Source organism: Triturus cristatus, chromosome 1_1, assembly GCF_964204655.1.
Source record: "Triturus cristatus chromosome 1_1, aTriCri1.1, whole genome shotgun sequence".
Taxonomy (NCBI): Eukaryota; Metazoa; Chordata; class Amphibia; order Caudata; family Salamandridae; genus Triturus; species Triturus cristatus.
In genome coordinates, this window is record NC_140579.1 from 39,496,303 (window position 1) to 39,512,590 (window position 16,288).

The 16,288-nt window shown below is 53.9% G+C and overlaps 1 protein-coding gene across 1 annotated transcript in view; it reads left to right on the forward strand.

Moving 5' to 3' along the window:
• Positions 1–550: 550 nt before the first annotated feature.
• LOC146869292 (DLA class I histocompatibility antigen, A9/A9 alpha chain-like) overlaps positions 551–16,288 on the forward strand; it is a 145,265-nt gene continuing 129,527 nt past the window's right edge. The window contains exon 1 of the mRNA XM_085653720.1: positions 551–688. Coding sequence (XP_085509846.1) covers positions 625–688 — 64 coding nt within the window. The 5' untranslated portion in view covers positions 551–624. The remainder of the gene's footprint in view (positions 689–16,288) is intronic.

A 16,288-nucleotide genomic window follows, 5' to 3' on the forward strand; every position in this document is an offset into this window, starting at 1 on the left:
AATAAACCTGCAGCATTTGTTACCCACTTACAACTGTTTCTTGTGTTTTCATTGGGTAACCTAATTTGGGGTGGGGGGAAAGCGGGGTGCCCCTGGGGGTACTATGTGTAGAATCACAGGGTGTAGAGCCGACGTTGGGACTCGAACTCTGGTCCCCAGTTCCAAAGTTTGCAGCTTTGGCAATAACGATGCAGCGTCTCTCCAGCCAATAATAACAGCGAGGGCCTCAAAGCGCCCTTACAGTCTAAGCACAGGCAGGGCTCACCACAGTAAAAACAACCAAATACAAGAAAAAAACTGAAGGGATAAATAACAAGAGGACTGTGCTCTGCGACGGAGGCTTCTAAGCACTGGGGAAAAGCATCCGAAGAGAACTCAAAAGAAGGAAAGAAAACGAAACTTCTGCCTCCTCTTCACTTTAGAGTTCGTCTAGCTCCTCGCAGCGAGGCTCTACCTGGTGAGCGATGACGCGTTGGTGCTCTGCCTTCTTATTGGTTATTGAGTTCTTGTCCGGCGGTAGGGCTGAGCTCAGATCTTGTGAAGTTCTCACCGGAGTTGGTCTTCACTTCTGGGCTGTGATTATTGTCTCCTCTGTGGCCTCACGGCTGCCCCCTCCCCCCCATCATGAGCTGGGGTCCCCCACTCCTCTTGCTCCTGGGGGGGCTCTGGCTGCAGCCTGCCCGGGCAGGTGAGTTGTAAGGGAGGCAGGTGGACTGTATTGGGATCAGTGTAACACAGGTGAGGGCTGTGTGCGGGCATCGGGGTAACACAGGTTGAGGGCTGTGTGTGGGTATCTGTGTAACCTAGGGTGAGGGCTGTGTGTGGGTATCAGTGTAACACGAGGTGAGGGCTGTGTGCGGGCATCTGTGTAACACAGGGTGAGGGCTGTGTGTGGGTATCTGTGTAACCTAGGGTGAGGGCTGTGTGTGGGTATCAGTGTAACACGGGTGAGGGCTGTGTGTGGGGATCAGTGTAACACGGGTGAGGGCTGTGTGTGGGCATCTGTGTAACACAGATGAGGGCTGTGTGTGGAGATCAGTGTAACACGAGGTGAGGGCTGTGTGTGGGGATCAGTGTAACACGAGGTGAGGGCTGTGTGCAGGGATCAGTGTAACACGATGAAGGCTGTGAGTGGAGATCAGTGTATCACGAGGTGAGGGCTGTGCGTGGGTCTCAGTGTAACAGGGTGAGGGCTGTGTGTGGGGATCAGTGTAACAAGGGATGAGGGGGGTTTAGGGCAATCTGTGTAAAGTGGGAGCGGGTGGTGTGTGTGCGCCTCAGTGTACTACAGACAGGGCTTTAAGTGGGCCGGGTCTCACCGGGTCTGAGCACCGGCAGTTTTTTTAAGGGGGCCTCGAAACGGGTCTCTATCGGGCTCCGTTTTGTGCCCTGCCACAGGCAGTCCGTTTTTTATTTCCAGACTGCTGTGACAGCAGGCAGCTAGATGTGTGCGTGGTGAGCGTTGTAGAGGAAGGGAAATCCTTTCAAGAGAGTCATTTTCTCTCTGTATCTCCCTCTAAGAAGCAGCAACATTGACGTGGTATCACCAGGGTTTTAAGTGGAAGATGTTTCAATATTATACACAAGCCAAAGTTGCCGCATATTTATTGTGCATCTAGCAACCATTGACAAACCCAGTAGTCCTGATTTATAGGTATGATGTGACTTGTATCATATATCTGGACGCAATGACAGGAACAGCAAAATACAAGTTGGGCGGCACACACTGCTAAACACAGATTTTTAGCTTACTGTTTTTTGTAAGGCTGCCCGGGGGGGGGGTCGCGCAGCGGCCCGCCCCTTGGAGGGCGGCCGCCTTAGTGCCACAGGAAGGCACAGGGGTGGGAGGTCGAGTCCCTGGGCCAGTCCGGGGGAGACCCCAACAGATAGCTGTTTCCGGCGAGGGCGGGCAGGAGACAGGGGTACTTATACTGTCTCCGCCCCCTCCTCGTCCTCTTGTCCGCTCGTTCGCCTTGCAGCTCGGTCCTCGCGTGCCCAGCAGCCTCGGAGCCTCTCGCTCGCGGTGAGTTTGCCTGTCTCCCCTCCCCGCCCCGGCCCTGTCCCTGGGCAGCACCAGGTGACGGGGCCCTGTGGTCGGAATACCACGGGCGGGGGGGTTGCGGGCACAAAGCCAGGCCCAAGCGCCGGCTAGAGAGGTTGCGGGGGCTGCGGGGTTGGGGCGCGCGTGTGTTAGTATCGGTCGGGCATCGGCAGGCCATCGTGTTAGGATTTAGCGTTGCGGCTAGAGCGGGGGACTTCCAAGCTGGGGAACCTGGTTCGAGCCTGGGCAACGGCGCTTAGCATCCTGCGAGTTCGGGAGATCGCTTAACCCCCCTGTGCCCAACAAAAATGAATGTTTTCATTGGTAATGGTGCGCATGAGCGCGCTGATACCTGATACAAATATACAGCTATCTCTTAGCTGTCGTGTCTTCCCGGTGTTATCATTTGTAAGCCACATGTATGCCTTTGGTGCGTCTCTGGGTGCTGACTACTGTCACAAAGCTCCTCCACGTGATGCATGCAGGGTTTCCTCGCTGGTCAGGTCTGTGTCTGGTCGGTGTAGGGTTCGGTCTGTTTTTGGCCGTGTTTATTTTAGGCTCCTGAACAGGAGCAGCTCGGAGCGGTTCTGTAGCTCCTACGCGTGTGTCAAGTATGCGTGCTAGATGTTTTGGGGCCTGTAGGGCGCGCGGACACCAATTCCTCAGCTGGGAGAGGCTAATGGCTCTGCCCATTCACGCCCGCAAGGTGTGAGACTGAGCGCATGCGCATCGTTCCTCCCAGCCTTGTTTGTGTATAGAATTCAGGCACCAAGACAATCTTACTCTGTCGCTTTTTCGTGCCAAGTGATTCAAAAGAAAGAGCACCATTGTGGGAAATGTGAGAGAGAAAAATATGTAGAACAAGGTAGACCAGCTTCTGTCTTTAATGGCAACACTAGGGGAGCCAGCGGCTTACCTGGATTGATGTTGCCAATGTCATATAAGAATGTCACCACTGCAGCGTTCTTTCTCTACTTGATTATGCCTTTGTTTAGTGCAACAGTTTTAATCTTTACGGAGTTCGCAGTTGATTTTCTGTTCATCAGTGCATGTTTGCCTTTCATCAAAAACAATTTATATTAAACAAATCCCTTATGTAACTTTATTGGACTGATCATTTCAAGTACTTTTTCTGTTCCAGTTTAGTTCCACTAATACCTCGTTGCAAATCGGTCGAATTTCCCCCACCCTTTGATCCTGAAGGCTTTCTTAGAAATTGGGAATTACTGTGGGAATAGGTCATTCCATGGGAATCTGCAATTCTCTGCATGAAAAAAAAAAATAAACAGACCCGCAGAAGAACCGCAGATTTCATAATTCTATTTCAAAGCTGTCTAAATCAGTCCGAAATTATCGTGAATAAAGGTAGAACTGTAATGAAAAAAAAAAAAAAAAAGAAAATAGGATTTTTTTTCAAAAATCCTAATTAAAGTACCAGTTCCTGGCTATTTTTTAATCTGAAAATATGATCAAATGGCCGGTCGTTTTTCTGAGAGTGGGGGAACCCCTACTGCCACTGTGCCTCTTATCGTGAATAATCCTGTTCTGATGCTCAGAGTACAACATGTATATCGAGACCTGTATGTATCCCATTGGCGTTTGCGGTATTTGGCAACTAATCTCTGCTTCCCGTCTATGTTCGACAAGTCCCCACAGATTTAACTGACAGTTGTTGGATACATTGGCTATGTGCCTTAGCTTGACTTTCCAACATAGGACGATGTCTGCAAGTGTTGTAAATTAATTGAGATCTTAGCTGCACCGATGTGCAAAGCAAACATTTTCTCTCCCAAACAAGATCTTAGCACCTACCTGCCAGGGGGAGTGTAAACATCATGCCTGAATGTGTAGAGTAATTACGGTGCTATGCTAGCGCTCCATACCTTCGGGTCGAGCTCACGCTATATATTTAGCAGGGTGCAATAGTACAGTGGTTTGTTAGTCCGGCGGGTTGGAGGCGGCACTGAGGTGTTCGAGTCTCTCACTTGTATTTAAAAAAAAAAAAAAAAGGAAAAATATATATATATATATATATATAGACTTATAATTTTGCTCGCCTCGTTGAACTTCCGGTGATGCTGGGCATCCACAAGCCTCCCGGGCCCAACAACTTAATTAGGTGCGTTCCCTTGTAACGGAACCCTTGTAATGGAACAGCATTTCTGTGCGCGGTTACGGGTAGCGATGGCAATTTAGTGATGTTGGCACTTTACCTCCCCGCTACCACGGACATCGGGGCGGCAACATGGCAAACTGCCAACACGTTGCAAGCTCTAATGTTGGCGATCGTCTAAAGTAGGTGCAGACCTCACCTGGCTTCGGTGCCATCTTTACGGGGGGGGGGGGGATTTGGCGCCTCAGCTAGCCTGTCGACGTTGGTGCGGTGTGCCAGTGTTCAAGCCTCGGGGTCGCGCCCACTTTCGGTGCTCTTGGCCGCTTTGCGGCCCCTACATGCTGTTTTCGCGCGGGAGGTGCACGGCCTGGGACTCCCATTAAGGAGAGGAGGGGGTCCGTCGGCTTAATCGGCTGACATTGGTGCAGTACACCAGGGCTTGCGCCTCGAGGTCGCGTTCCCATCCTGTATTCTGGGCTAATCAGTTAATCCCCCGTGTCGGAATGTGTTATGTAATTACCGTGCCCATGCCAGCGCTTCAACATCGTCGGGTCGAGTCCGCGCTTTTTGCCCCCCCCCCCTGAGGTTGTGCCAATAGAAGCCTTGCTCAAGTGCAAGTCTTGCGCAGGTGGTTGTCCTGCCCCTCACAGGATAAGGCTCTGTGTCCCGCCATCGTCCTTACAACACGCGGCGTCAGTAATCATAGTCGGCCGCTGTGAGCGGCATTTACGGGTCACGCCATATCAGTGGTGACGAGGGTAGCCTGTCCACGTGTGGCATACCGCGGCGGCCGCGCACAGGCTGAGTGCGGTGCTAATGCGGCACCTCCGCCACGTCTCAGCGACTGCTGTTCTTGTGCTCGTCGGATGCCCAGGGCGGCACGGTACAAATAGGGCGCAGGGCGGCACGTTTACACCCCGTAGGTCCACCCTCCGGGCCTGTGTACACTATTAGCAGGGCTGTCCATTGATCGCGTCTTAACTGGTGAGGAGGTAATTGCTCTCTTTGGTACTTGCGGGGGGTTGGGCCCCCCCACCCCAATTGGTCTCCCAGCTGTTTTCAGTGAATGTCTCGGCTGCGCGTAAAAGAGGGTGGCTGGTCTGCATTCCAATGTCAGTCAGTGGTTCCGGTTAGGAAGTTGGGATGCCAGGGTGCGCAGTAAAGACAGGAGCGACAGGAGTAAGTTAAAGTCAGAGAGTAGCATGCAAGTGGGAGAGAGAGAACGAGTATACGTTGAAAATTAGCACAACACCGTGTTCATAGCCGCCTTCGCCAGAGTGAGCAGGTACAGGCTTGGGGGACACTTGTAGGAATACAGCCATGTTGGGGCCACGGGGTGGCATTGGCTCTCAGGAACGTTCTCCCTGGGCTTGTGATTTATTTGTACTATGGATTACTTCCAGAGTTCGATTGTATGCATGTACTAGTGGCTGATGCATATTTTCAAATTGCACATTTCACTCAAGCATTTGACACTACCATGCTAGGTGTAGCTATCCACCCTGTAGGGCATACTGGGAGTGTAACGTATTTGGTATCTCAGTAAATGTTTTAAATAGACCTGGGGAAGCAATGATCTGCCTGACTCTGCCTGGGCTCACCAATTTTGACTTCGGTTCTCACTGTTGGTACTGCACATCCTTCACCGGGATGGGCACGGGGCCCGTAGGTCCCATGGGCATTTTGATTCAAATAATATTTACACTGAAAGGGCATGGGAGTGTAAAACTTTAAGAAGTTGGCTAGTAGTGTGGTTTACCCGGCCGTATCATGCCTGTTAGCCTCATTGATGAATGCATAGTGAAGTAAACGCTAATTTGACAGCAAGAGTATAGGAAAGGAAAGGTTTTAACGTCTCACCTGTAAGGGGTCTACGGTCTGAGGTACATGGATGTTTAGAGAATGCCTTTATCTACAGATCAGTATCTGTTACAACAGCGTAACGGTGTCAGAGACATAGCCAACAGTCCTGGCTGGCCACAGCTCCGGGGTACTAGGATGAGTAACCACAGGTATCAAGAGAGGGAGCTCCTAGCGACAGACCGACATCTCGCACAGCACAACAGCAATTTACGGGCTATATCCATTGGTATGCACGGGCAGGAGGTTGTGTGACTGTGAGGTCAAAAGGTCAGAGCTCAGCAGGCACACGCAGTTACTTTCTTACTGTGGTCGATAAATGAGTTCCAGTAAGTTGGGTTTTTGACACACACCTGTAAGCTGCTTTTGTCTGGAATGGAACAGCAAAGTTTGGCGGGTTGGGTCCTTTTTGTGTGTGATAACAAGGGTCCACCTGACGTAAATTCCGAAACAGGGGAAATTAACTAAATGTAAATATCAAAGTTGGGGAAGTAGACAATAGTCATGGACCACCATACTACATGTGATAGACTTGCATGCTACCGCAACCAGTAGCATTATAAAAAAAAAAAAAAAAAAAAAAAAACCTTTTGCGCTCACATACAGATTTATAAATATAATGTATTTCCCTATGCGCATTAGAGTAACGCTATGAATGGTGATCCTGCAGACTTCCACGGAACGGGACAACTGTCAGGCGTCTGTAGCTGCGCAGGGCTCCCTCGGTTATGTCCAGGTCTTTTATATTAACCGAGCACTCATGGGACACTTCACCACTATGGTCGGGAGCAGGGGGAGGTGTCACTTTGCATCCAGCATCTAGGTCAAGCAAAGAGTTACGCCCAGTGTTGAGTGAGTGTTAAGGTTACCTCGTCGTTCATTGGGGCTCCTTAGGGTAGGACGACCTAGCGGCAAGGAACAGCTAGAGTGGTTTACGTGTGCTCAGCGATCAAAAAAAAAAAAAAAAAAAAAGATGCTTCGCGGGCCTTGGCTCACACGGAAGTGGGCTAAGCTCAGTCACACCACTGGTGCCGTGGCCTGCTCTGATGCCTGGCACTGGGGTCCCAGGTTCTTCTGAAGGGCTAGGCCTTCAGATGCTGAAAGGATGTCCGTTGTTATTTACTCGATTGTTAAACGATTGGTTATTTCCTGGGTCATCCGTTTCCTGGGTCATCCGTGGGTGTAGAGCTTTAGGCGCTGGTTGTCTTTCCATCGGGTCGGTTTGATGCGGGATGGTGGTTTTTGGGGCAGGTCACAGGCTGCTTCCTCTCGCTGTGTTTGTTCTTCTAGGTGTGGTCGGGTCAAGTGACGGAGGAGAGCAATCATCGCGTGGTATATCTGGGCATGATAGAACGCCAGGCAAGATTGTAGCGTAGGCAGATAGTGGCACTTATCAGGGAAGGAATGTTGGTCTCAATGGCATGCCGCCATGCAAGGGGACCATGTACCTAGGTCACGTACATCAGGCAGTGACAGGTGAACAGGGACCATGTGTACTAGAATATCAGGAGTGGTTCCCACCACGGTCGGGCAGATGGGAAGCTGTCATCTTGATGCTCAATGGATACCCTTACTCCATCACACCTATTGTAAGCTGAGGATGCCTGTTGACGCTGTTAGACCTGCTATTAGTTAGTACACTCACTGTTGTGCCTTGTACGCTAGGACACATGTCCTCCATCACACACATCTTCAGACCACACTGCCCCTCCTCCCCCCCTCCTTCCTTGGAGCAATAGGGTTCCAAATACTTGGGGGGTGGCAGGCTGGGACAGAGGTTGGTGGCGAGCTCCCACATCATTCGGTAGGAGGATTTCGAAGAGTCTTTGGGCAGGTCATTGGTCGCTCCTCCCGCTGTATTTGCTGTCATCTTATTCTCACTGGAAACCCCTACTCCTTCACACCTATTGTAAGCGGAAGATGCTTGTTGACACTGTTAGACCTGCTATTAGTTATTACACACTCCTGTGTGCCTTGGCATGGTTTGTTTCGCATCAGGGTCAGTTTGGGTTACTGGCGAATTGTTTGCTCCAGGGCTGAAGCAGGCGCTTCTAGAACAGGACTAGATTGCTTAGGCCAGGCGGCAGGACAAAGGTCTTTTGGACACTGGCAGACTGGTGCAGGCTGCAAAGTAGTGCCATTGCAGAACATTGATTGGTCAACATTCTGCTAGGAAATGATGAGCAGCAGTAAGGTATTGTACGTTGGTGAGAAATTGTTGTGGGTTTCGTGCTCAACAGGAGCAAGGGAATTGCATTCGGTTCGCAAGCTACAGGTACGGTCTACACCACCAGAAACTGTAAAGCTGCTATGTTCGCCCGGGACCGGGCTGCCAATGTCATCTGACTTTACATCCAGCCACTAAGTGTGCAAAGACATACTTGCGATGGTGCAAGGGGCACTCAGCAGTAGAGTTAGTTGAGTGTCATCACACCCCGATATAACGTCAGTGATAGAACGTAGGTTGTGGCCACACACGACCAGGCACTCTAGGGCAGCTGGGGCGGGAGTGTGCCAGTGCCAGGAGGGTGCGGGTTGCCTGGTTAGGGCGGCTGGTTTGGAGGGAACACTAATACAGAGCACATTTTGCATTCATAGAAGGCTGAATTGATACTTTTATGGCATGGTGCCAGTTGCTTTAGTTATGCGCATGTTTCTGGGCCGCGTCAGGAACATTCAGAATGCAATGCTGGTGGTTAGCCTGTTTCATGCTGTTCAGAAGTGTTTTAGCTCAGGCTTGGCCAAACATGGGTCATAGGCCGGTGGTCTGCGCTGGGGTTCATGTTAACAATCAGGTGAAGCAGCAGAACGGGGGCATATGGTCCATATGATCAAGGGAAACCCCGGGGTAACACTCTGATAGCCACAATTTAGCAGGAGACTAATTGGCTTTCCCAGTATCAAAAATAGAGAAGAATTTTACACGTTGGTTCTCCTCTGTGGGCACCCTGTCCTGTCTCTCCCTGGTATACTAGCAGCATTTTGGGAGGGCAAGGGTTTACAGTTGGTGGTGACTGATGGAATATGATGGGCGTACTCCAGCTGAGTGGAAGAGGAAGTAAGGGCGCTTGCAACGCTTACCTCCTCCCGCATTGGCACTGCCAGGCAGGAGTGTCTTGTCAAAGGGATTGTTCTTTAGCCAGGCAAAGGCAACTTTGGACCATCGCCTATTCAAGGTTTAAGGTCATTTCAGTCAATTCCACGGGGGATTTTAGAATGGTTGGGGGAACCTGTCCTGATGGTACATGCTGGCCGTCGGCCCGGTTGGGCGGAGACTTGTTTTGGCTGGACCTGGGAGAAGTCCTAGTTTAGGCATGGATCTTTTCCTACTGGACCTAGGGGAAGCGTTGGCTGCAGCTGGTTGTAGGGAAATAGGTCTACCTTGGTGGGGGGCCCTGGTAGTGACGGTGGCCACTCCCAAGGTTGTGGAGGAGTTACAGGGCGATCCAGGGTCTGCACTTACCAAGGGGTACAGCATGCAGCAGCACCATGGGGTGCTAAGCCAGGATACCCAGGGATGTTTAGCGGGTCCCCTGGAAGAACGACGGCGCCCCGTTAACCGAAAGGCGGTTGTGGGTCTGAGCAACCGGGGGCTGCCATTTATGCTCCGCCCACCCATCACGGGGGGGCGTGGTGAAGCATGTGGACTGGTGGTCCACGGATGGGAGGGGTGGACCCTCCCAATATTTGGTATACACCAGTTGGCGTTGCCATGGTGACTCTAGGCTTATCAGACGGGCAGGCGGCATAGGGCTGGCCTGCCCTGGGATCACCCGTAAGATAACCCACCTTGTTTGCATATTGGTTATGCTAATAAACCTGCAGCAATATTTCTCCACTTACATTACAGTGTTGTGTGTTTTTATTTATGCACTTATGTCTTATGTGCTTTGTGATAACTGTTGCCGATATTGGCACTATGTAAGGCTGCCCGGGGGGGGGTCGCGCAGCGGCCCGCCCCTTGGAGGGCGGCCGCCTTAGTGCCACAGGAAGGCACAGGGGTGGGAGGTCAAGTCCCTGGGCCAGTCCGGGGGAGACCCCAACAGATAGCTGTTTCCGGCGAGGGCGGGCAGGAGACAGGGGTACTTATACTGTCTCCGCCCCCTCCTCGTCCTCTTGTCCGCTCGTTCGCCTTGCCCGCCCCTCCGCTTACCCGGCGTCCGGAGGGACAAAAGGGGGGGGCAGGTTTTTTCTAACAATGTTACTTTGTGTTGCAGGAGGAGTTACAGGGCGATCCAGGGTCTGCACTTACCAAGGGGTACAGCATGCAGCAGCACCATGGGGTGCTAAGCCAGGATACCCAGGGATGTTTAGCGGGTCCCCTGGAAGAACGACGGCGCCCCGTTAACCGAAAGGCGGTTGTGGGTCTGAGCAACCGGGGGCTGCCATTTATGCTCCGCCCACCCATCACGGGGGGGCGTGGTGAAGCATGTGGACTGGTGGTCCACGGATGGGAGGGGTGGACCCTCCCAATATTTGGTATACACCAGTTGGCGTTGCCATGGTGACTCTAGGCTTATCAGACGGGCAGGCGGCATAGGGCTGGCCTGCCCTGGGATCGCCCGTAAGATAACCCACCTTGTTTGCATATTGGTTATGCTAATAAACCTGCAGCAATATTTCTCCACTTACATTACAGTGTCGTGTGTTTTTATTTATGCACTTATGTCTTATGTGCTTTGTGATAACTGTTGCCGATATTGGCACTAAAGCCACACCCTTAAGACCCTCCAGTTTTTCCATCCCACTTAAAGCCCTGACTACAGGGATAGGAGACCTTGTGGGGATCTTTGTAAAAACGGGTGGGAGAGGGCTGTGTGGGATCAGTGTAACACGGTGCGGGCTGTGTGTGGGGATCAGTGTAACACATAGTGAGGGCTGTGTGCGGGGACCAGTGTAACACGGGGTGAGGGATGTGGTTGGGGACCAGTGCAACACATAGTGAGGGCTGTGTGCGGGGACCAGTGTAACAAGGGGTGAGGGCTGTGTAGGGGATCAGTGTAACATGGGGTGAGGGCTATGCACGGGGATCAGTGTAACACGGGGTGAGGAGTGAGGGCTGTGTGCGGGGATACATGTAACACGGGGTGAGGGCTGTGCTTGGGGATCAGTGTAACAGGGCGAGGGGTGAGGGCTGTGTGTTGGGGTGAGTGTTACAAGGAGTGAGGGCTGTGTGCGGAGATCAGTGTAACACAGGGCGAGCAAGTTCAGTGTAATACGGGGTGAGGGCTGTGTGCGGGGATCAGTGTTTCCAGGGGTGAGGGCTGTGTGCTGGGATCAGTGTAACACGGGGTGAGGGCTGTGTGCAGGGATCAGTGTAACACAGGGCGAGGGCTGTGTGCGGGGATCAGTGTTACACGGGGTGAGGGCGGGGATCAGTGTTACAAGGGGTGAGGGCTGTGTGCGGGGAGCAGTGTTACACGGGGTGAGGGCTGTGCGTGGGGATCAGTGTAACACAGGGTGAGGGCTGTGTGCGGGGATCAGTGTAACACAGGGTGAGGGCTGTGTGCGGGGATCAGTGTAACACAGGGCGAGGGCTGTGTGCGAGGATCAGTGTTACACGGGGTGAGGGCTGTGTGTGGGGATCAGTGTAACACGTGGCGAGGGCTGTATGTGGGGATCAGTGTAACACAGGGTGAGGGCTGTGTGGGGATCAGTGTAACATGAGGTGAGGGCTGTGTGGGGCAATAAGTGTAACAGGTGGGAGCGGGTGGTGTGTGTGCGCCTCAGTGTACTACAGGGATGGGAGAGCTTGTGGGGATCTTTGTAAAAACAGGTGGGAGAGGGCTGTGTGGGGATCAATGTTACAAGGGGTGAGGGCTGTATGTGGGGACCAGTGTAACTTGGGGTGAGGCCTGTGTTTGAGGATCAGTGTAACAGGGTGAGGGCTGTGTGCGGGGATCAATGAAACAAGGGATGAGGGGGGTGTAGGGTAATCTGTGTAACGTGGGAGCGGGTGGTGTGTGTGCGCCTCAGTGTACTACAGGGATAGGAGACCTTGTGGGGATCTTTGTAAAAACAGGTGGGAGAGGGCTGTGTGGGATCAGTGTAACACAGGGTGCAGGCTGTGTGTGGGGATCAGTGTAACACATAGTGAGGGCTGTGTGCGGGTACCAGTGTAACACAGGGTGAGGGCTGTGTGTGGGGACCAGTGTAACACATAGTGAGGGCTGTGTGCGGGGACCAGCGTAACACGGGGTGAGCGATGTGTGTGGGGACCAGTGTAACACATAGTGAGGGCTGTGTGCGGGGACCAGTGTAACAAGGGGGAAGGGCTGTGTGGGGGATCAGTGTAACACGGGGTGAGGAGTGAGGGCTGTGTGCGGGGATACATGTAACACGGGGTGAGGGCTGTGTGTGGGGATCAGTGTAACAGGGTGAGGGGTGAGGGCTGTGTGTTGGGGTGAGTGTTACAAGGAGTGAGGGCTGTGTGCGGAGATCAGTGTAACACAGGGCGAGCAAGATCAGTGTAATACGGGGTGAGGGCTGTGTGCAGGGATCAGTGTTACACAGGGTGAGGGCTGTGTGCTGGGATCAGTGTAACACGGGGTGAGGGCTGTGTGCAGGGATCAGTGCAACACAGGGCGAGGGCTGTGTTCGGGGATCAGTGTTACACGGGGTGAGGGCTGTGTGCGGGGATCAGTGTTACACGGGGTGAGGGCTGTGTGTGGGGATCAGTGTTACACGGGGTGAGGGCTGTGTGCTGGGATCAGTGTAACACAGGGCGAGGGCTGTGGGCGGAGATCAGTGTTACACGGGGTGAGGGCTGTGTGCGGGGATCAGTGTTACATGGGGTGAGGGCTGTGTGTGGGGATCAGTGTTACAAGGGGTGAGGGCTGTGTGTGGGGATCAGTGTAACACGGGGTGAGGGCTGTGTGTGGGGATCAGTGTTACACGGGGTGAGGGCTGTGTGCGGGGATCAGTGTAACACGGGGTGAGGGCTGTGTGCGGGGATCAGTGTTACACGGGGTGAGGGCTGTGTGCGGGGATCAGTGATACACGGGGTGAGGGCTGTGTGCGGGGATCAGTGTTACACGGGGTGAGGGCTGTGTGCTGGGATCAGTGTAACACGGGGTGAGGGCTGTGTGCAGGGATCGTTGTAACACAGGGCGAGGGCTGTGTGCGGGGATCAGTGTTACACGGGGTGAGGGCTGTGTGCGGGGATCAGTGTTACACGGGGTGAGGGCTGTGTGCGGGGATCAGTGTTACAAGGGGTGAGGGCTGTGTGCAGGGATCAGTGTTACACGGGGTGAGGGCTGTGTGCGGGGATCAGTGTTACAAGGGGTGAGGGCTTTGTGTGGGGATCAGTGTAACATGTGGCGAGGGCTGTGTGTGGGGATCGGTGTTACAAGGGGTGAGGGCTGTGTGCGGGGATCAGTGTAACACGTGGCGAGGGCTGAATGTGGGAATCAGTGTAACACAGGGTGAGGGCTGTGTGGGGATCAGTGTAACATGAGGTGAGGGCTATGTGGGGCAATAAGTGTAACAGGTGGGAGCGGGTGGTGTGTGTGCGCCTCAGTGTACTACAGGGATGGGAGAGCTTGTGGGGATCTTAGTAAAAACAGGTGGGAGAGGGCTGTGTGGGGATCAATTTTACAAGGGGTGAGGGCTGTATGTGGGGACCAGTGTAACTTGGGGTGAGGCCTGTGTTTAAGGATCAGTGTAACAGGGTGAGGGCTGTGTGCGGGGATCAGTGTAACAAGGGATGAGGGGGGTGTAGGGTAATCTGTGTAACGTGGGAGCGTGTGGTGTGTGTGCGCCTCAGTGTACTACAGGGATAGGAGACCTTGTGGGGATCTTTGTAAAAACAGGTGGGAGAGGGCTGTGTGGGATCAGTGTAACACAGGGTGCAGGCTGTGTGTGGGGATCAGTGTAACACATAGTGAGGGCTGTGTGCAGGTACCAGTGTAACACAGGGTGAGGGCTGTGTGTGGGGACCAGTGTAACACATAGTGAGGGCTGTGTGTGGGGACCAGTGTAACACAGGGTGAGGGATGTGTGTGGGGACCAGTGTAACACATAGTGAGGGCTGTGTGCGGGGACCAGTGTAACAAGGGGTGAGGGCTGTGTGGGGGATCAGTGTAACACGGGGTGAGGGCTGTGTGCGGGGATCAGTGTAACACGGGGTGAGGGCTGTGTGCAGGGATCAGTGTAACACAGGGCGAGGGCTGTGTGCGGGGATCAGTGTTACACGGGGTGAGGGCTGTGTGCGGGGATCAGTGTTACACGGGGTGAGGGCTGTGTGCGGGGACCAGTGTAACAAGGGGGAAGGGCTGTGTGGGGGATCAGTGTAACACGGGGTGAGGAGTGAGGGCTGTGTGCGGGGATACATGTAACACGGGGTGAGGGCTGTGTGTGGGGATCAGTGTAACAGGGTGAGGGGTGAGGGCTGTGTGTTGGGGTGAGTGTTACAAGGAGTGAGGGCTGTGTGCGGAGATCAGTGTAACACAGGGCGAGCAAGATCAGTGTAATACGGGGTGAGGGCTGTGTGCAGGGATCAGTGCAACACAGGGCGAGGGCTGTGTTCGGGGATCAGTGTTACACGGGGTGAGGGCTGTGTGCGGGGATCAGTGTTACACGGGGTGAGGGCTGTGTGTGGGGATCAGTGTTACACGGGGTGAGGGCTGTGTGCTGGGATCAGTGTAACACAGGGCGAGGGCTGTGGGCGGAGATCAGTGTTACACGGGGTGAGGGCTGTGTGCGGGGATCAGTGTTACATGGGGTGAGGGCTGTGTGTGGGGATCAGTGTTACAAGGGGTGAGGGCTGTGTGTGGGGATCAGTGTAACACGGGGTGAGGGCTGTGTGTGGGGATCAGTGTTACACGGGGTGAGGGCTGTGTGCGGGGATCAGTGTAACACGGGGTGAGGGCTGTGTGTGGGGATCAGTGTTACACGGGGTGAGGGCTGTGTGCGGGGATCAGTGATACACGGGGTGAGGGCTGTGTGCGGGGATCAGTGTTACACGGGGTGAGGGCTGTGTGCTGGGATCAGTGTAACACGGGGTGAGGGCTGTGTGCAGGGATCGTTGTAACACAGGGCGAGGGCTGTGTGCGGGGATCAGTGTTACACGGGGTGAGGGCTGTGTGCGGGGATCAGTGTTACACGGGGTGAGGGCTGTGTGCGGGGATCAGTGTTACAAGGGGTGAGGGCTGTGTGCAGGGATCAGTGTTACACGGGGTGAGGGCTGTGTGCGGGGATCAGTGTTACAAGGGGTGAGGGCTTTGTGTGGGGATCAGTGTAACATGTGGCGAGGGCTGTGTGTGGGGATCGGTGTTACAAGGGGTGAGGGCTGTGTGCGGGGATCAGTGTAACACGTGGCGAGGGCTGAATGTGGGAATCAGTGTAACACAGGGTGAGGGCTGTGTGGGGATCAGTGTAACATGAGGTGAGGGCTATGTGGGGCAATAAGTGTAACAGGTGGGAGCGGGTGGTGTGTGTGCGCCTCAGTGTACTACAGGGATGGGAGAGCTTGTGGGGATCTTAGTAAAAACAGGTGGGAGAGGGCTGTGTGGGGATCAATTTTACAAGGGGTGAGGGCTGTATGTGGGGACCAGTGTAACTTGGGGTGAGGCCTGTGTTTAAGGATCAGTGTAACAGGGTGAGGGCTGTGTGCGGGGATCAGTGTAACAAGGGATGAGGGGGGTGTAGGGTAATCTGTGTAACGTGGGAGCGTGTGGTGTGTGTGCGCCTCAGTGTACTACAGGGATAGGAGACCTTGTGGGGATCTTTGTAAAAACAGGTGGGAGAGGGCTGTGTGGGATCAGTGTAACACAGGGTGCAGGCTGTGTGTGGGGATCAGTGTAACACATAGTGAGGGCTGTGTGCAGGTACCAGTGTAACACAGGGTGAGGGCTGTGTGTGGGGACCAGTGTAACACATAGTGAGGGCTGTGTGTGGGGACCAGTGTAACACAGGGTGAGGGATGTGTGTGGGGACCAGTGTAACACATAGTGAGGGCTGTGTGCGGGGACCAGTGTAACAAGGGGTGAGGGCTGTGTGGGGGATCAGTGTAACATGGGGTGAGGGCTGTGTGCGGGGATCAGTGTAACACGGGGTGAGGGCTGTGTGCAGGGATCAGTGTAACACAGGGCGAGGGCTGTGTGCGGGGATCAGTGTTACACGGGGTGAGGGCTGTGTGCGGGGATCAGTGTTACACGGGGTGAGGGCTGTGTGTGGGGATCAGTGTTACAAGGGGTGAGGGCTGTGTGCAGGGATCAGTGTTACACGGGGTGAGGGCTTTATGTGGGGATCAGTGTTACACGGGGTGAGGGCTG